Source organism: Hyaena hyaena, unplaced genomic scaffold (assembly GCF_003009895.1).
Source record: "Hyaena hyaena isolate Hyena2069 unplaced genomic scaffold, ASM300989v1 scaffold_228, whole genome shotgun sequence".
In the NCBI taxonomy this organism is placed as follows: domain Eukaryota; kingdom Metazoa; phylum Chordata; class Mammalia; order Carnivora; family Hyaenidae; genus Hyaena; species Hyaena hyaena.
In genome coordinates this window covers 2,159,100-2,179,649 of record NW_024080860.1, presented here as the reverse complement: position 1 = coordinate 2,179,649, position 20,550 = coordinate 2,159,100, and the positions used below count along the sequence as shown (strand labels likewise).

At 53.1% G+C, this 20,550-nt stretch overlaps 1 protein-coding gene and 1 pseudogene across 2 annotated transcripts; both read right to left on the bottom strand.

The window, feature by feature from the left end:
* Positions 1-1,776: 1,776 nt before the first annotated feature.
* Positions 1,777-4,435, bottom strand: LOC120239299 (annotated as a pseudogene).
* Positions 4,436-16,734: 12,299 nt separating this feature from the next.
* LOC120239330 (2-acylglycerol O-acyltransferase 3-like) lies at positions 16,735-20,214 on the bottom strand. 2 transcript variants are annotated; one of them, XM_039243538.1, is made up of 7 exons: positions 19,966-20,214; positions 19,652-19,759; positions 19,498-19,568; positions 19,012-19,216; positions 18,559-18,733; positions 17,083-17,285; positions 16,735-17,005 (listed from the first exon to the last, which is right to left on the bottom strand). In XM_039243538.1, exons 1-7 carry the CDS (start codon positions 20,036-20,038, stop codon positions 16,851-16,853), a joined length of 990 nt encoding a protein of 329 aa, XP_039099469.1. In that variant the 5' UTR covers positions 20,039-20,214; the 3' UTR covers positions 16,735-16,850. The 2 variants fall into 2 exon arrangements, with proteins under 2 accessions (XP_039099469.1, XP_039099471.1); XM_039243540.1 differs by having other exon boundaries at positions 16,861-16,925.
* Between the last annotated feature and the right edge of the window lie 336 nt (positions 20,215-20,550).

Below are 20,550 nucleotides of genomic sequence, written 5' to 3'. Positions count from 1 at the left end.
TGGGTGCCAAGGGAACCTGGGAGAAAAGCCCATAAATTTGGATAGCAGAGGACTTCAGGCCCAGGGGAAAGCAAGAACAAGGCTTGTCGGGGCGCCACACACCTGCCGGCCCCGCTTCTGAGCAATGGCTCTGTTCAGCAGCTTGGCTGGGGTGAGTGTGGGGCACGCAATGACCAGCAGCCGTCTCCAGCTCTAGGAAACCATTAGCCTTATTGCCACGGGGGTTAGGGATCTAATATAGGGTGCTGGGGAAGGGGAGAGGATAATGTGCCTCCCCCTCCCCCACTGACAAGTGAAACAGACACAGAGGGTGGGCTGTTTTTTTACAAATAAAAATTGTAATACAGCCATGGTTGAAGTGACAGGGAGGGTGGCAGTGTGGCCGGCGCTGAAGGCAGACAAGCAAGGCAGTGCAGCACAGCAGCAAAACCTGAGCTGGGAGACAGGAGGAAGCAGCGGGGGTCCTCTGTGCTCACCTTCTTCCACTTCCTGGCGCCCTCCTCTGCTCATGGCTTTGATTCCATCCCCAGCGACCCCTGTGCTTACTGTCAACAAATCCCCAGCAAGTGTCCATCGTCCAACAAGAAGTTCAAGCAGTCACCGCCACACCCAGTGAGGGTCTGAGGCATGCTCTGGGCTGGGGACAGACATGAACTCTAGTCCCTGCCAGGCTCCCAGCTACTCTGAATGACTTGGATGTCGCTTTGATCTTTCTGAGCCTCTGTTTCCTCTCTCGGGGGAGGCTGTGAGGAACCTGTGTTGAAGACAGCCTGTGCAATCGCAGCTGTTACTACTTGCACTGAAATTGAACACTGTCAAAGCCCCACCCCAGAAAAAAAAAAAGTCTTAATGGAACCAAGGAAGGGAGAGATGTGCACAAGTTATCTGGAGGTGGGGGTTCCAGTTGCACTAGAAGAAACCCTGGTTAGAACCAGAAGATAGGCCCATACTGGGCTGAGGAATCTACCCTCCCCAGCCCAACCCCCTGTTTCCTGTCCTGCTTCAGGCCACTGGTTGGGGGCATGGGAAGGGAGCCTGTGAAACAGCAACATCTTGAAAAGTCAGAGGAAGTCCGTCAGAAGGGCCAGACTTGGATAGATGCGTCACCAGAGGGTCAACAGGGTATTATAATTCTATTTCACTTCCAGGCTCACTCTCCATCCTGCACACAGGGTGGGTGGTGAAGAGGTCATGGGGGAGAGGAATGGAGGAGCAGACTATGGGCAATGAAGAGCTAAGTGTCTGGGAGGTCCCGGGAGTGGGAGGTTAGGGGCATAGAGAGAAGGAGAGAGGGGACACTGACATAGAGGCGTAAGAGGCTTAGAGGGAGGCAGGGAGGGGAGAGAAAGGGCGGGAGGAAGTAAAGTAGTAAGTGTTGGACAGCTGGACCTTGCACGTCCCCCCACCCGCTTCCACCCACGAGGTGGCAGAAGGGAGAAGCCAGGAAGGGCAGAGGTCCCTTCCAGGCCTGGGTGACTGACATGGAAAGGCACTGAAGCCTGTGAAGGAACCCATCTTTGGCCCCTAAGGGGAAAGGGCTGATAAGGGCAGAGCAAGGGCCTCCCCCAAACCCGGCAGATTGGATCAAGGTGTGGGCCACAGAGTTTGGGTGCGCTAGACTCGAGATGGTCAACTGAGAGGCAAGGCTAAAAGGTTAGCGAGGGAGCTGGGATGACGGTAGTAGGCTTCTGAGCCAACCACGGAATGTAGGTGACGAGGTGAGGCTTGCAAACGCTGGGGGCACGACTTTGTGAATATCAGCGGGAAAGGGCGGATCTAAATGCTCCTCTCCCCTCCTAGAGGAGGGTCCCACAGGTAGGCCTCCAGCAGGTACTGTTCTCCATAACCCTTGACCAGCTGGAGCCCCAAGCCGGCCTGGCAGAAGTCAGCCAGCTGTGACCATAACTGGGATGCCAGGAAGAGCTGGCGCATGACGTGGAGACCGGCGAGGCGCCAGGCTTGGCCCTGCAGGTCCCACAAAAGCTGGCTCTGCACCTGCGCACCAGCGCTGTGGAAGGCTTCGGTGTTGAAGCAACGCCACATACCATCATTGCCTTGCGGGACCGGGCAGGGGCGCGTGCACGGCGTCAGTAAGCGTGGGTGCGCGCAGGTATCTATGCGCTACTCCAGGCCCTAGGCCGCCAACAGGCGCAGGTTGCTTTCACGTGGCGGGTAGGGTTGCCAGTCCTGGATGAACGTCACGCTGCACGGAAGGCGAAGTACGAGGCGTGCCACGTCCCCATCAGCCTCCGACACGACCTTGGTGGGCAGCGGCGAGGTGACAGAGACCCGCAGCGCCGCCAGCTGCACAAGCCCTGCCGGGCCAGAAGCGCGGAGGCCTTGAATAGACCCAATGGATGCTCCCGTGGGGGGCGAGAGTGAGCGCAGAGTGGGCAGCGGAAGGGCTGGAGAGCCCAGCGCCTCAGCACCTTCACTCCCACAGTCACACCCACCGGCTGCCAGCAGGGCCCCTCGGAAGGTCCGACTGTGCCCCGCCAAGTGGAGCGGGGTACGTGAAAGCCTGCCCCCGCCTCGAGGTGGAGGAACCAGGGGCAAGTCCTCGGAATAGGCACCTGGAGCCCCAACGAGGGGCGGGCTTAGTGTGGGGGAGCCAGGGGACTGGGTTGTGGGCCCCTGGGTCTCAGAGGGGAAACCGATCTGTCGGTAAGATAGGGGACCCAGACGGGAAGGACAGAGGTTCACATTAGGATGTTTGGGTCCCTGGGGGGAGGCAGGATCAGTTGAGGGGAGGCAGAGTCACGCAAGTCCGGCCCATTTAGGCTCCTCAGCCATCTGGTGGAAGGACTGCTGGTTTGATGTTTTGGAGTCAGGAACATTTTGACTTTGCCTGGGCAGAAGGGCCTGGGGAAGGGCCTGGAGTCCGGGAGCGGGGCCCAAGGGCGCCCCCACTCGGTAGAGCCCGCCGAGAAAGAAAGCCTGTGACTGGGCTAAGGGGAAGGACACCCTGCTACCCGAGCTCCCCTGTGCTTCTCGCCTGCGTGGTGATTCGGCCGTATTTCTTGAGCTCCGGGGTCCAAGCTGATTGTCCCGGGTGAGCTGTGCCAACGTGACCCCCAGGTTCTGTGTCTTGACCAGCTGCCAGCAGAAGCGCCCCAGCAGCCCGGCCACGCCCTTGCCGCGCTCCCAGCCGCCGCGCGCAGCCCCTCCACCCGCGCCTTCTCCCCAGCGTAGATCACGTGCCCAGGCTCCAGCTCCACCTGCGGACCCAAGCCTCGGGGGCCTTCCTCTCCTGCCGGGGTTTCTTGGCTCACAGGGCTCGCCTCTTCCCACACGCAGAGCACTCGTCGTCACCGCTCCGGGCGCCAGCCCAGCCCCGGGCCTGCCCAAAGAGATCTCCTCAGTCCGTGGGTCTCGAACTATGGAGCCTGCAGAAAGCGCATTCCACCTCTTCAGATGCTCCAGCTCCGTGTGCACCCGGTCCCCCAGCACTAGCCACGCCCCCTTTCCTAGAACCCACCCCAGGAGCTTGCTCTGCCCTCCCGCCCCGGGCTCTGCCACGCCCCGCTTTTTCTTAGCTCCGCCCCGCACCCTATCTAAGGGCAGGTTCTGCCACCCAAGTCTGGGGTCCTGACCCCACTCTTGCTTGCTCTCACCGCCAGTCTACCCTCTCTTGCCTGCTCTCTTCCTTTTGTGCTCCTGTCCCCAGAAACTGCAAATGTTGCTCAAACAAGAAGCTCTCACCAGCCCCTCCCTCTGGTTCCTCTGCTACTTGAGTTCTCCACTGCTCCCCATCCCACCCTCATTGGCTGGGCCCCTGCATCCGCACACACTACTCTTTGGTTCCAAAGCCCACTGGCTTTGGAAGCCAGTGGGGAGGAGAAAGCCAGAAAAGAATCAGGAAGAGAACAGAGACCTCAGGGACAAAGGCGAGGAGACAAGATGATATGGGGGCAGAGGCAGGGGATGAGGAAGATACACCGACGAGCAGCGGGGGGTGGGGGGGGGCACGGCCATGGATTCGGGACTGTACTGGAGGGTCTTCCCCAGTCTTCCCCTCTGCCCCTTTCCAAGAGTGAGGGGTGTGGGAGGCAGGAGCAGGAGATCCCGAAGGAAGCTACTTGGCAGGGGTCCCCCTGGGCACCAGGTTCTGGGGACAGGTGGGGGCGCAGTAACTACGCGGTGAGGCTGGAATGAGGGACGGGAAAGTGTCTCTCAACGTCTATGTCGAGTCCACGTCCAGTTATCTAGGTCGCTGGGCAGGAAGGGGTTGGGCTGTAGGGGGCGCAGCGGGTGTCTTCCTCTGATGGTGGCCTTCTGCTGCCCCCATTCCGCGGTGGAGGAGCACGCCAGCCCCCAGCCCCCAGGCCCGCGGCCTCCTACATCACCAGAGCTGGACCCAGGCCGGAAACGTGGAGCGGGGTTGGCCACGCGGACAGCGAACGGTCTCGGTAGAGGGGTCCCTTCGGAGCCCCATGGGTCGAGTTTGGGGGACGAGCGGGCACCGGAGCAGACCCAACTCGGAGTTGCAGTGCAAATGTAGGGTGTGCGCCATGGCTCAGTCGGCACGTGGGCGCTCGCGCGGGGAGATTCGGGGTTCTGGCGCTGCAGGCTGCAGCTCTGAGGGGAGGAGACCCTAGCGACCCAGAGGAAACCCGACCGGATTCTGGAACGGACTCGTGGGGCCTTGGGGGTGGGCGGGCGGAAAGTAGGTGCCCGGAGCCCAGAGCCCGGGGGTGGAGGGGCGTGCGATTCCGGGTGGCGAGGGCAGCTCTGTGGTCCCAGGTCTGGCGGACTACTGGAAGCTGGGCCTTAGGTAAGAGGTGCCTTCAGTTTTGGTCGCGGCGGCCTGGGGGTGACTGCTAGCTTAGTTATTGCACCCACGTCCCCAGTACCTCCATGCTCTGTCATGACATTCCCTCAGTCCCCTGGTCCCGCAGTCCTCTCTCCAACCTCCTAACGCCAGATAAATCAGAGGCACTGGAAAGGGTACACTGAGTCCTGGGGACCAGGTCAGAGAATCAGATGAAAGAAGTTGGAAAGTCCTGAAGAAGGGGATGCGAGGGGATGCCAGGAGACATAACAGAGAGGATGAAGGCAGCAGAGCAAGGTCAAGGCCAGTCATAACGCCCACCATTCCCTGGGGGGGCACAGGGTAGCTTCCTCTCGCAGGTGCGTCATGCTCAGCTGCTGGCCATCAGGTACCCAGGCCTCCACAGGGCAGCAAGAAGAAAGAAAACCTCCAGGTACACTCACGAACCCACTCCCTCACCCCCAGCACACCAACACATACCTCGGCTCTCTCTCTCTGTCTGTCTCTCTGTCTCTGTCTCTGTCTCTCTCTGTCTCTGTCTCTCTCTCTCTCTCTCTCTCTCACACACACACACACACACACACACACACACACACACACACACACTCTGCACCCCTTGCTAAACCGGGTGTGTGGGGAAGGGTTGGAAGAACATCCAAACGTGGACTCGGAGCACTGTCCCCAGTGAGCTGGTGCCTCAGGCTCTTAGTTCCTGAGGGGCTTCTTCCCACCCCCACTCCCCCAAAACACCAACACATACCTCGGCTCTCTCTCTCTGTCTGTCTCTCTGTCTCTGTCTCTGTCTCTCTCTGTCTCTGTCTCTCTCTCTCTCTCTCTCTCACACACACACACACACACACACACACACACTCTGCACCCCTTGCTAAACCGGGTGTGTGGGGAAGGGTTGGAAGAACATCCAAACGTGGACTCGGAGCACTGTCCCCAGTGAGCTGGTGCCTCAGGCTCTTAGTTCCTGAGGGGCTTCTTCCCACCCCCACTCCCCCAAAATGAGGTAAAAACCAACTGCAGTTACTTCCGCCTGCCCATGAAGCAACCAGGAAAGTGATAGATGGTGAAAGCCCTTTAGTGGCTGTAAAATGCCTCAGGGATTATTAAGGTCTCTTGGAGGTGAGAGCCCCTCGCCCTCGCCCTCACCCTCCCTCCAGGGCCTGTCCAGCTCCCGTGCTCCCCCAGGCGCCCAGAGTGAATTTCTCACCTATCTCATTCCACTGTTTTATGCTTTCCACTGGGCTGTGATCAGATGAAGGTTCATGTCATGCTCCTGGGCTCCCACATACATGGCCACACAATAAGTAACTGACAAATCACTCAACTTCTTCTTCTTCTCTTAATAGGACTTCTCCCCATTGGTATTTTTTTTCCCCAGTTCTGATTTTTAAAACTGTTAATGCGCTGCACATCTCACAACTCTGCAGTTAAGGTGGAACATGCTCAATTGTGGGATAGCACCTCAAGACGTTTTGGGAGTTGAAGGAAGAAAATAACTAGTGGCAGGAGGGAGATGCAACCAGGCTCTAAGCCCTCCCTTTTCACCAGAAGCCCCGCATTCTGCTACCAGAAACTCTGGGATTGGTCCAACGTCCTCCACTTTCAGTCATGCCAACCAATCAGAATAGAAATTTCCACCCGCCCACCCCCACCTCCAGACCTTTCAAGTCCAAGCCACTCAGAAGGAAGAATCCAGCGCTCATTGGATCTGTCAAGAACCATCTGGTTCCCAAATCACCAAGCTCAGACTTCCAAAGTCTCAATTCCCCTGAGGGACTAGCAGGTGATAGTGGTTGGAAGATGACTCATCTCCTGGCTGCGCCTCCCAGCCAGGAAGAACAAGAGGCTTTCAGCATCTTTAAGTGCTCTGAGGATGCACTGAGGATGCAAGGTGAGGGACATCACCCTGTGCTACTGGGCTTTAAAATCGGCCAAGGGTAAGACCCCTGGGGATGAAACAGTGATCTACTGGTAGAGAGGTAGACCTGGTTTCACAGGTCTGGGATCCAGGGCCACCATGTACCCCCTCCTGATGGTGAGCCCCAGAACCACCCAGAATGTTTACAGAGCACTTTGACTTCATTGTCACAGCCCTGTAGGATGGGTGAGGCCATAGAGTGGCTTCTGAGAGGTCCCATGATGTGGGCCAGGGACACTTTGAGGTTTTCTGACTGCAAACTCAGACCCCACTGCCCACTCGCCCCTCCGAGGTCAGATGTACTGTGCTTCGCAAGCTGTAAAGCACGAGGCAAATGTCGGTGCTGTTAATGCTGGGGGTTTCCCTTAGTTGCTCTGAATTTTGTAAACCCTGTCTTATACCGTGGGGTCTGTATTGGCTTTGACCCTCACACTGGGCTTGTTTTTTGGGCCTTTTCTTCGGGAGAGCCTGTTGTTGTGTTTGCCTTGTCTCTAGGCAGGTGGGTCTTACTGTATGCAAGGTGCTGTCTCTTGTTTCTTTTGGGCCCATCCTCTGCTGCAGGGCCCTCCCCATCCCATCTTTCTCTCCCACCCCTCCTCCCCAACAGACCACCTTGGGTCTTCCTTGCCACCTTCTGAACACCTTCGCACCCTGGGTTTCTTGAGTACGGGACTTTCTTCCTGAAGACTTCTGTGTTTTGACTCTTCTCTGTGACCCCCTTTCCCCCTCTGACTCTCCAAGCTGTGAGATCAAAGCTGAGACCCCTGTCCTCTCCCCGATCCAGTGACATGACCCCTCTATCTGGGCAGTTCCCTATTCTATTTTTTTAAATATATATATATATATATTTTAATTTATTTCTAGGAAAGAGAGAGAGCGTGAGCAGGGGAGGGTCAGAGAGAGAGGGAGACACAGACTCTGAAATAGGCTCCAGGCTCTGAGCTGGCAGTCAGCACAGAGCCCGACGTGGGGCTCTAACCCACGAACTGCGAGATCATGACCTAAGCAAAAGTCGGACACTTAATCAACTAAGCCACCCAGGTGCCCTGGCAGTTCCCTATTCTACAAGTCGAGTCTTGACTTCCCAGGTCATCTCCTGCCATCTGTGGGACAACAGCACTTGGCTGACAGAGGGAAATAAACGATGCTGAACAGGAACTGAGCAGGGCACCTCATAGGCGTTTTGTCTTTCAACCTTCATGACCAGCTCATCTGCAGGTAAGGAAGGAGACCAACGATCAGAAATTTAAGCAACTGGCAGAGCCAAGTCGCAGAGCCAAAAAAGGTATAAAAGTCTTACTCAGAATTACAGCACCGAAAAGAGTCATCCAGATCATCTCAGATGGCAAAGGATCAAAGATGCCACATACTCCTGGTGACGCCCGGTTTCCTGGTCTGTAAAGAGGGCATAGCACCTAACTTTGAGTCAAAGTTGAATAAGATCAAATGAATAAAAAGTGCCTGGAGGGGCGCCTGGGTAGCTTAGTCAGTTAAGCATCCGGCTTAGGTCATGATCTCGTGGTTCGTGGGTTCGAGCCCCGTGTCGGGCTATGTGCTGACTGCCAGCTCAGAGCCTGGAGCCTGTTTCACAGTCTGTGTCTCCCTCTCTCTCTGACCCACCCCTGCTCACGCTGTCTCTCTCTCTCTCTCCTAGAAATAATTAAAGCATTAAAAAATATAAAAATAAAAGTAGTACTCTTAAATTTAAAAAAAAAAAGTGCCCGGAATCGCATAGAAATTGAATTAAAGGAAGGTGTTACTATTGAAACCCACTGGAAGAGCAATTGTCACATGTGGTGGACTGTAGCTTCCCCACAGGAATTCACACATCACCAGAAGCCTGTCTTATTTATTCTCACTTTGGGGCTGTCAGCCTTTCGGTATTCATGAACCAGGTGATAGAAAGCTGGGAAACCACTGAGGTGGACCGTGAACTCCTTGAGAAGTGGGTTGATGTTACAGTTAACTTTATACCTTTGGCCTTTTGTTCAGGTCTTGGCACATAGTGAGTGCTTAGTGAGTCTGATGTGAATCAATAAATGACTTCATCGGATTTCTAGAGTGGGGTAAGGCAAGACTGCTTTCGATTATGTATCAAAGGTCACCCACTGGAGAGAAGTAGGAGCAGACTCCCGGTATCCAACCCCAAGCCATTGCACAACCCAGCCTCACACTACATTTCTAAAGGTTCAGCGTGATGGCTGTGCTTAGAAGTCCTTGAAATTCTACCTCTTTTCTCTGCACCCAGCACCAGGTTCCTCCCTCCATCTGTAAATGCCAACACCAGCTGTAATGCAGTCATTGCTTCGGCAAACATTAAAGGCATTTTCTGTGGGCCTGCTTAAGCCACATCTGCTCTCAAAGAGCTCAGTGGAGGGGCACCTGGGTGGCTTAGTCGGTTAAGCGTCCGACTTTCGCTTAGGTCATGATCTCGCGGTTTGTGGGTTCGAGCCCTGTGTCGGGCTCTGTGCTGACTGCCAGCTCAGAGCCTGGTGCCTATTTCAGAGTCTGTATCTCCCTCTTTCTCTGACCCTCCTCTGCTCACGCTGTCTCTCTCTCTCCTAGAAATAAATAAAAATATTTAAAAAAAAAAAGAGCTCAGTGGAGTTGGCCTTCCACTTGTATCCTGGACTGTATCTCATACAAACAAAACTAGAACAGGGGCACCTAGGTGGCTCGGTAGGTGAAGCATCCGACTCTGGATTTCAGCTCAGGTCATGACCTCATGGTCGAGGGATGGAGCGCCCCATCGGGCTCCTCACCAAGTGTGGAGCCTGCTTCGGATTCTCTTTCCCTCTCTCTTTGCCCCTCCCCTGCTTCCACGCACGCTCTCCCTCAAAATCAGTAAGTAAACATTATACAAAATAGAAAGGACAGTATAATGAAGCCCCAGAAGCCCCACTAGCGTATCATTAGCTCCAAAAGGTATCAAGAAATTCAACAAAGACCCGAGGCCTCATTCCAACCCCTGGGAACTGAAGCCTGTCATCAACCATGTGAGTCAGTTTGGAAGTGGCTCCTTCACCCCAAGCCAAGCCTTGAGGTACTGCAGTCCTGGTCAGCAGCTAGAAGGCAAGCCTGAGAATTCTAGGCCAGAATCTCCCAGCTAAGTCTGTCCTTCTAAAACTATGCCATAATCAATGTTTGTTCTTTTAAGCTGGTGGGTTTAGGGGGTATTTGCTCTGCAAGCTTTGATACGTATTTTAGACTCCTTTTAATCTATAGATTTCCCTTTCATGTCTCCCTTTCTGCAACTGTTTGGTGAAGAAACACGTTTGGTTTTTCCCAGTAAATGTCCTCACTGTCTGGATTCTGCTGATTCCACCCACATGGTGGTGTTTGCCCTATTTCTCTCTCCTCTCTGTTTCCGGTGGCCTGGGAATTAAATCTACACACCGTGTCCAATATGGTAACCATTAGCCACTCGTGGCTGTTGGGCGCCTGAAATGGGTGGGCACAACTGAGGAACTGAACATTTTAGTTAATTAACCTGAATTACATTTCAAAATAGATGATTGATCCAATTATTGAAAAACATTAACAAAATTTATAAAATAATCTCTACACCCGTCTTGGCACTGGAACTGACAACCACAAGATTGAGGGTCACTCGCTCTTTTGACTGAGCCATCAGGCAACCTTGGAAAACTCTGAAGTATGTTCAGAATAACTTTTTCACCTGTGAATTTTATAAACTTTTAATACAGACCAAACATTTCCTGTGGATGTTTAGCATGTAAATTGAAATAGGTTCTTTTCTTTTTTCATTTTTATTTTTATCCAAGATACATGTGTATATATATATATACATATATATATATAGAGAGAGAGAGAGATTGAGAGAGAGCAGGAAATGGGCAGAGGTTGAGAGAGAGAGTCTCAAACAGGTTCCACACACAGCGTGGAGTCTGATAGGGGTTTGATCCCATGACTCCAGGATTTCAACCTGAGTCGATATCAAGAATCACAGGCTCAATGAGCTTCACAACCCAGTTGGCCCTAAATTGAAATACGTTCTACGTGTACAATACAAACCAGACTTCAAGGACTTAGCCCCAACAGAAAGTATGTAAAACATCTCATTACTATTTTTATTACATATTGAAAGAATATTTTTAACATATTGAGCTAAATAAAAAAAATTATTAAAATTACTTCCACCAATATCCTCTTTATTATTTCATTTCATTTCATTTCAATTCATTTCATTTTAGTATGCTGCACATCCAAAGTGGGGCCTGAACTCTTGACCCTGAGATGAAGAATCACAGGCCTGGGGCACCTGGGTGGCTCAGTTGGTTAAGTGTGTGGCTTTGGCTCAGGTCAGGATCTCATGGTTCGTGGGTTTGAGCCCCCCGTTGGGCTCTGTGCTGACAGCTCAGAGCTTGGAGCCTGCTTTGGATTCTGTATCTCTCTCTCTTTCTCTCAAGAATAACTAAACTTAACGTTAATGTTTATTTCTTCTTGAGAGAGAGAGAGAGAGAGACAGAGAATGAGTAGGGGAGGGGTAGAGAGAGAGGGAGACAGATTCAAAGCAGGCTCCAGTCTCTGAGCTGTCCGCACAGAGCCCCACAGAGCCCAACGCAGAGCTAAAACTCACGAACTGCGAGATCATGACCTGAGCTGAAGTCGTCCACTCAACTAACTGAAGCACCCAGGCACCCCTCAAAAATAAATAAACTTTAAAAAGAAAGAATTGCCAACTCTACCAACTGAGCCAGCCAGGCACTACTCTTGAAAAAGAGGTTGTTAAAGTGGTTACTACCAGAGAAGCTAAAGTCATACACTGGCTCACAGTCAATTTCTTCCTGAGGATTGATTGCACTGTTTTGGGAAGGACCTATTCTTCCATCAAAGGCTCAAATGTACTTTATCTTCTTGGAATCTCAAAAGACACTGATGCTCAATCCAGTCCAGGGCTCCATTCCATTCAGTGTTTAGTTGTTGCAAAAGGTTGGTAACCTTCTGCAGCCTTTCTGCTCTGCTGTGCTATGATTAACCTGAGGGTAGTTTCTGAAGGACAGACAGGGTGAATGCTTACAAGGTTTCATTTTCTTGGTTAATTTTCAAAAGAACAAATTGATGCATTAGCACCTTTCAGTGGTGATCAACTCTTCTTTTTAGAACCACTATGACCTCATGGACTTTTAAACACGTTTAATGGGATACAGTTACTGTCCCTTCCTGATGTTTCAGGGTATCCGCTGTTTGGATACATTGGTGCTTTACAGTGACACAGAAGGGTCACAATGGATTCTTAGAAAGAGCTATGGGGATGCAGAGGTGGGGTGTGCTGAACCTGCCTGGCAGGCTGGGAAGTTAAGGGAGGTGTCCTAGGAGAGGGACGAACTGAGTTGTAAATAGTCTCCTCCAGTGGATAAAGGACAAAGTCCTGCCAGCAAGAGGAGATAGCCAAGCAAAGCCCAGAGGCAAGCAGCAGCTTATTTCACAAGAACAGCAGTTCTGGGTTGTATCCACCCCAAGAGGGGGGCTGGCCAACAGCCAGGGGTGGGGGGAGATAGGAAGGGGAGGGAGAGGATCTTAAGCCAGAATGACACATTTGCCTTGTGAGTAAGATAGTCCTCTGGTGGTCACATGGAGGATGTCATGGAAGGAAAAAGCCCTGAGACCAGGGCGAAAGCTCAATTCATAAGGTTTCTTGGGGTCATACATTTCCAAGTTAGTCTCTTCCAGATCAGAAGGAGAAACCACAGTGTTGGGGTTTATTATGCAGCTACAGGGGAGGAGGAATGGCACAGGGGAGCTCAGTAAGGTTGAAAACAGAATAGACCCTTCAGGACAGTCTAGTGATCCATGTTCCTCTGAGCACCTGACCTGCACTCGTCCCCAAGGAAAGATCCCATAGCGAATGTTCATCATTTGCCCTGAACATAATTAGCACAAGAGACCACCTCTGGGTGGTGCAATCCTCAGGCACAATAACAGAGGAGTTTTAGGTGATTTTTTTTTAAAGTATACTCCACACCCAACCTAGAGTCCAATGCAGGCCTTGAATTCACGACCCTGAGATCAAGACGCCCACTAAGATCGAGTTGGACGTCCATCCGCCTGAGCTTCCAAGGCATCCTTCTGTGAATTTTAAAAGGCATGTGTTGTGGGTTGAATTGTGTCCCCCTGCCTCACAAAGATATATGGAAGTCCTAACCCCTCCTACCCATGAAAGAGACCTTATTTGAAAATAGGTTCTTTGTAGACATTACCATATTAAGCTGAGGTCATCTGAAGGGTAGGCCGTTTTCAAGTATGACTGGTGATCTATAAGGAGGGGAACTTTGGACAAGATTCAGAGGGGGAAGTCCTTGTGACAACAGAGGTGGAGGTGGGATGATGTAGCAGCAGCCGAGGGTTGATACACCACCAGGGGCTGGAAGAGAGGAGGGAGGGTTTCTCCTCTACCAGTGTCAGAGGGATCAGACCCAGCTCACACTTGTATTGCCCTCTGGAGCAGTGAGACAATGAACTTGTTGTTTCTAATCACCAAGCGAGTGGTACGGTGTTACAGCAGCCCCACAAAAGCAGTATAGCTCCCTTCCTTCCCATGATCCATGCACTGACCCCCTCTGGCTCTTGAAGGGACCTTGGAGCCCTCCCTCCCTACTACACTGGGCTTCCTGGTGCTGGATGCAACCTGCAAGCAGGTAGCTGTGTCCTTCTACATCAGGTGTCCTAGACTAGGTCACTTCATGTATTTAGCATTCCTCAGCCGCAAGGCATGGGGATCACCGTAACATGCTCAAAACACAAAAACGAACAAGACACACGTCCTGCCCTTAACATTAGCATTCAGTACCATGAGATGAAAGATCAAGAACGACCCCTATGTTGGGACAGCAGAACCACGATCCACCTAATGTGATGGTGGCGTAGTGTGCTCACGTACTGCAACAATGCAATGTAACATAACGTAATGTAACGTAAGGTAACGTAAAGCAATGTAATTACACGTAATGTAATACTTGTGATGGAGTGTGGTCAGGAGAAGCTCTTGTGTGAAGAGAATTGTGGCACTAGCGGATGTTGGTTGACCACCCTGCCAGGTGCCACCTTAACCCCTTTCCATGCGTACCTCATTTAGAGCTCAGTGTGACCCTGTGGTGCAGACGACAGGATCAGAGGGGGTATGTGAGCCGCCAATACCCGCACGTGGTAAGTGCTAAACACCAGGGGGTGGAGCTATGACTTGATGGTAGGGGCCCCATCTATTCCCCAGACAGGAAGGAGAGCCAGGTCAGGCCGGGTTGGGAGGCTGGGCTGGGCTCTATTTGAGGGGAACCTCGAAAGCTGTGCTGAAGATTTTCGCACTTTCTGACAACAAAGGTCCAAAGGCAGTGAGGATCCAATAGGGAGAATTACGTGATGAAAACAGCATTTTAGGAAGAGCATCTTGACAGCAGGAGAAGGTGTTGGATGGGAGACAAGAGGCAAGACCCCTGCGGGCTGAGGGGAGGTCCCAGTGGGAGTCCATGGAGGGAGGGGGGCACGGAGGGGAAGGAGACGCTAAGACCCACTTAGCAGGAAGACACAGGAGGCCAGGAAAATTGAATGGGCTTCTGGAAGGTGGGGAGAGAGGAAGAAGGTGAAGGTATTCGGGCCCTTCCAGCATGTAACTGGGGAAATGATAATCCGGTGACACAAGGTGGTTCAGAACATGGAGCTCACTGAACACGCAGTGTAGAGAGCGTGGCTTTTCAGGGCCAGAGAGAAACAAGCAGCTGGGGAGGATCTGCCGTGGTTGAAGCTCAGGAGGAAGGACTGACAGAAGGGCCTGAGAAAAGCTCACCCCTGAGAGGTGGCGGTCAGAATCCCACAGCACATTAGGGTCTGCATAGGGGGTGGGTGAATGGGCACTGGGCACAGGGCTCAAGTCAGATCCTAGCCCAGTTCTCACTGTCTGGGTCTGGAGCTTCCGAAACAGCTGAGCAAGGGCCTAACGTCCTCCAGCCTGCTCTTCATTCTCCAGAAAGGCTTCCAGATGTTTCCTCCTGGCTCCACTGGGGTGAGCAGGCTCCCATCCGGGAGAGAAATCCAGGGGTAGAGAATGTTGGAAAGCTGGTGGTTGACAGTTTTCCTCAACCCAAACACGAAGGCGTCCATGCGGCTGTCCCAGGGTCTTGCACGTCCCTCTCACCAACTTCCAGAAAACCCCTGTGTCTGCTCAGTCAGTGACAGTTGGAGCTGTGCCCTCATGACTTCTACACTTGTCTGTGTTGTGTTTCAATGAAAAAGGTTTTAAACCCTCTGAGTCTGAAGGAGGTAATCCCCGAGGAATCTGAAACAAATGGTCCTGAGAATCTGTGAGAGGCCCCCTGGAGAAAAGGAATCAGTCACAGCAGCTAGTGAGGGAGGGAGAGGAAAAGAGGTCAGCCCCAACCTTTCTACTCAGCTTTGCCAGGCTGGGCTGCCCCTCCTGGCTAAGCAAGCAGCCAGCTTGCCGCCCTTGCTGAAGGGCAGTAATTTCCTACTCTTGGGTAAAGATCTGTGTATAGATACTACCAAACTACGAGTGTGTGTACCAACTTTTTCAGTTATTTTTATTTTGAGAGAGACAGAGCGAGCATGAGCAGGGGAGTGGCAGAGAGAGAGGGAGAGTCTCAGGCAGACCCTCTACTGTCTGTTAATGCAGAGCCCAATGCGGGGCTCGAACCCACGAAACTGCAAGATCATTTCCTGAGCTGAAATCAAGAAGTCAGACGTTCAACTGACTGAGCCATACAGGTGCCCCTGTATGTAACAACTAAAAGTGAATGAAGTTTTCACCTGAGAAGAACCCAGATAAGTCACAGGACTGCCCAGGTTTTCATCCAGGAACAAGAAAAAATTCTTCCAGAATATACTGTATAGGACAGTGGGAGGCAAGTATAGTTGCATCCAATGAGATTTCAACAAGGTATTCTTACATCCTGGATTCAGCCCTGGATACAGACTGGGCAGCGCCATTAAGCAAATAGGACTGATGTAGTTAGAGGACACGATGACCACATGAGGTCCCCCTAGACTGTTCGGTCTTAGCCTCTGTTTGGATTGATGTCATGCGCACGATGGGGATGACACTATTTTGCCAATCTGAGTTCTAAGCCCTTAAATTTTTTTTTAAGTTTATTTACTTTGAAAGAGACAGAGACTGCACAAACCAGGGAGGGGCTGAGAAAGAGCAGAGAGAATCCCAAGCTGTCAGCGAAGAGCTGGGCACAGGGCTCCAACTCATGACACTTCAATGTTAAATCTTTGATCTTCGCCAGAGTTCTGTGCTTGTTGAGCAGACAGGGTCCTGATGGCCTAATGCTGGGCCTGCAGCCGGTCTCCATGCCGGTCAGATAGGTCCTCGGTTCCCCTCAGCTCCCAGCTACAAGGAACATAAAGGATGGAGAGGATGCGAAAGCGAGCTGAGAACTAACACTGCCTTTCGTACAACCGGAGATCATGTCCCTCCCCATGAAGCCAGATGCCCTGGGCCGAGCTCAGTGTTGCCCGTGCTCCTGCACCAGGCATCCTGTCTTCCACAGCCCACCCTGCAATGCCTCCCCCTCCACAGGCCACCCTCCCCAGCTCAATCCTGAGGCCCTGCAGCTCTCAGTGAAGCAGACACCTTCATTTTCAGAGGAAGAAAGGGGTCAGCAAAGGAAAGAGGCCTATGCGAGCTCCTGCAGCAGGATTGAGTCTTGCTGGGAGGAGAACTCAGGGTTCTGGCCCCCAATCTGAGGCAGCAGCTGAGGGGGCGTCTGGACGGTTCAGTGGGTTAAGAGGCAAACTTCAAGTCAGGTCGTGATCTCAGGGTTCATGGGTTCGTGTCAGGCTCTGTGCTGACAGCTCGGTGCCTAGAGAGAGCCTGCTTCAGATTCAGTGTCTCCCCTTCCCTCTCTTCCCTTTGCTCGCTCACATGTTTTCTCTCTCTCTCAAAATGGATGTTAAAAAGAAAAAAGTACTACAGCAGCTCCAAACACGTGAGATGGGGGCGGGTTACCCACGGAGGAGCAACGTGAGCTCCCAGCCATCCAGTTCTAGAAAGCAGTGGTGGGAGAGAAGGAGCTTTTATTGAGGCAGTATAGTCATCCTTAGGGGGAGGTCCCAGTGTCCTGGGGCTCCAGGGTGGGGGGGACTCCGGGCTGGGGGTAGATGGCCAGGCCATGGCTACATAAAGGTGAGGTGAGTCGAGACAGGGACCCCACAGCTTTCCTTGTGCTCCTCAAACAGCTTCTCCAGAGCCTGCATGTAGAGCGTGTGATAGTGGTCCACCTCCTCCTCGCTGGGGTGGAGGCTCTGGGGCACCGGAATGGGGCGGCCCACTGCAGGGAGAGGGGAGACACAGGTGAGGTCGGGGTGGGTGGGCCTCTGCCGTCCTGCCCCGGAGACGGGCACTCACCCACGGTGGTGATGGGCCTGGCAAAGGGCAGCAGGCCCCAGGAGTCGGCCGAGAAGAGTCCGCGGCCCCAGAAGATGCAGGGACTGTAGCCTGTGAGCTTCTTGAAGGTCATCTGGCACAGGTATTGCCAGGTGTTGGGGGCAAAAACCTTCAAATGGAAGATGTCGTTCTCTCCAAAGGAGTACACGGGTACCAGGGAGGCACTGGGCAGGGACAGGGAGAGAGAGGAGGGGTGCTGGGGCCAGTGGCTCTCGGGGCACCCCAAGATGGGACTGCAGACCCCTCCCCACACCTGCCTCCACTTCTCAAGGTCTTTTCAAGCATATGACAATGAAAGATCTGCAAGAAGGGACTCACAATTCTTGAGAAATGACTGCTTACTGGGCCTCTATCGCCAGGAGAGCCTTGAAGCACATGGCGGTTAGGGTGCCCTGACACCCACCCCGGTGCAGACAGACCCCTTCGGACGGCTCCTGCAAAGCTTAACTCCTAGCAGCATGTCCAGTAACAGGGGTAGTCGATTAACCCATATTTGTATCTATTCTTTATTCTGTATTTTTACCATACAGTGAGATAGAGAAAACAAAGTGCTATTAAGGGGCTCCTGGGTGGCTTTGTTGGTTAAGCATCCGACTTCAGCTCAGTTCATGATCTCAGGGTGTGTGAGTTCAAGCCCTGCATCAGGCTATCAGCAAAGAGCCTGCTTCAGATGCTCTGTCCCCCTCTATTTTTGCCCCTCCCATGCTCTCACTCCCTCAAAAGAAATAAACTTAAAACAATGTTCTAAGAAATCCATGTATAGGGGACCCATGCACTTCAAACCTGTGTTGTTCAAGACTCAACCATATACATTTTCTTATCTAGCTGTTGAAACTATAATATCATTGCAAAGTTAAGCTATGAGTCTGTTTCACAAGTAAAGACACATGTTGAGGTCTTGTCTTTGAGGTAGTGTCAAAGGGATTTGAACCCAGGGCTTCTGGGCACAAGGTCCTGCTAACCGTGCTATGATCCTGCCCCTTTCAGAGAGGGAAGGCTGGACAAGAAAGTGGAAATGATGCTTGAAATAGAGAATGCCCGCACATGCTGACACGAAAGGGGACGCCTGGGAGCCTTGTTGTGTGGAGCTTCCGACTTCAGTTCAGGTCATTATGTGGATACTTGTGAGATTGAGCCCTTTATCGGGCTCTGTGCTGCCAGCTCAGAGCCTGGAGACTGCTTCAGATTCTGTGTCTCCATCTCTCCTCCCCCATTCACACTCAGTCTCTGTCTCTCTCTCTCAAAAAGAAATAAACATTAAAATCAAAGTGTTGGCATGAGAGCCCTGAAGGTGCAAGGCACAGTGCCAGCTCTGGGGACACAGAGGCCCAGCCACAGGGACCTGGCCATGTAGGGACAGAGACTGTGGGCCCCCAGATGCAATGCACTCATTTGACCATCAGCAGCACCCCAGCTGGGCACCTGCACCCCACTTACCCGTGCCTCAGTGCCAGGCGTACGAAGCCTTTGCGATTCCGCAGAACGAGGTGGTGCTCCCCTGGGATTGCATACAGGGCTTCCTGCGCGCCCCCAACCATGATGACCACAGCCTGCCCACTCGGGGGCTGAGAGAGAACAAAGTCCAGGCTCCTCTGGTTCACAGAACATGCTCCTGCATGCATGAGGAGGTGGGAGTGATCAGCATCACCATCCACTGCTGGGCTGCCTAGCCCCTCACCCACACTTTTTGTGTGTACCCCACACCCCATTATATACCAACCTGTTACCATGTGCCCTGTGCTGCCCCAGGTGACCTATTGTGCTCTCCCAGCAAGTGGGCAAGATGCTTACTCCAAAGCTCCCATTGTGAGCTCGGCCAACATTCAGGCCAGGTCGTCATGTCTCACGGGTGAGGAGCAGTGTGGCTGGGATGGGGGAGGGGTGCCTCACCGAAGGACATGGCATAGTCTCGATAGACTGGGAAGTAGAAGAGGATGTGTAGCCCTGCCATCACAGCACGAATCCCAGGGAAGTGCTTGGAGAAGTCGTTGGCCTCGGAGCCGAAATTACATAAGACTCCCATGCTCATGATTCCATGTGGGTGAGCAGCCAGCACATATTTCCGGTCAGGGGGCAGCTCTGCTGTTTTCACCAGCTTAGGGACGTTGAGCAGGATGAGTAGAAAGCAGCATGGAAGGCAAGACATCAGATGAAAAGAGTTGCCCTCCACCCCACAGACTTCAGAGTTCAAGGTCATCCCTGTGTCAATAGCAGTTGTGGGAGCTACTGTGGAACAGAACTCTGTCCCTCTCCCCCTCCCCCATGGCCCATTGTTTCAGTTTAGAATGCCCAGGGGTGCATAGGCAGGGGTGAGTAAGTGTGGGCAGTGGGGGAGAGGGAGGAGGCAGAGAGTCTTTGTGGACGGTGACCTGTCACCTTGACCGGATAGTAATCCCTTAGCTGTTTCCAAATACTCCAGTTCCTCATGAACTCGAAGCGCCTTCCACCTTGGGGCAGAGAGATGGGTGGAAGATTCTGGGGTGCTTGGCCACCTTTTCTGCTCCCCGGGTGCAAGTCCTGGCATTCTCACCTTGGTTGGGAGTGTCCCAGTCCAGGAAGAACCATACGAAGTAGAGAACAGAGAGAGACCAGAGTGGCGTGAAGAGCAGGAAGAGGAGGAGAAGGGAGAAAAAGGTGCCTGGGTGAGAGACAAAAAAGAGAAGCCACTTAGGTTTTGAAGCTGGGTCGTCCAGTCCAGCCGCTACTCTCCACCCCGCTCACAGATGGGGAGGGTGCACCCAGCCACCTCTGGCCCTCTCCTGCTCCCTTTGCAAGAGGGGGCTCTAGCCTTTTAGCCCCCACTCCCCGCTCTCCTTGGGGACTCCAGGCCACCAGACCTCTCACCCATGAAGAGGAAAGAGAGCACCAACTGATAGGCGCCTATTATTTCCAGCCACTGTTTCTGCCGGGTTTCCATGGTGGAGGTGCGCTGCGGGGCTGTGGGAGACTCCTGTCCAGTAGAGCTCCCCTGCCAGCAGGGTTCTTGGGAGCCAGAGCACAAACCAGGAAGGTTTGGGCGACCACAGGATGGATGGTTTTCACAGAAGGGCCCAGTCGCCGGAGCCTGGCGGGACCGCGGGAGTGTTGTGTGCGTGTGTAATGGATGGGGAGATCTTGGATTGGGAGCGCTAGAGTCTCGAGAATGATCTTTGAACTCCCAGGTTCCTTTGGTCGGGATCTGCTCTGGGCGGAGTTGGAGGGGACAGGAAGTGTACTAGGGAGGTGGGGCATTGATTGTGGAATGGAGTCTCTGAAGGAGCTGTGGAGCCCGCGCACTGGGTCTGGTAGTGGCCAGAAGCCCCGCTGAGGCCGTGCGATCTCCTAGGGAGCGCCTGGAGCGCCGGTCTCCGGGAGTGTGGAGAACCCTGCACACGAACACGCACACACTGCAGCTCTGTTCCCACGTTTAATTTCCCTCCCCGCCCAGAT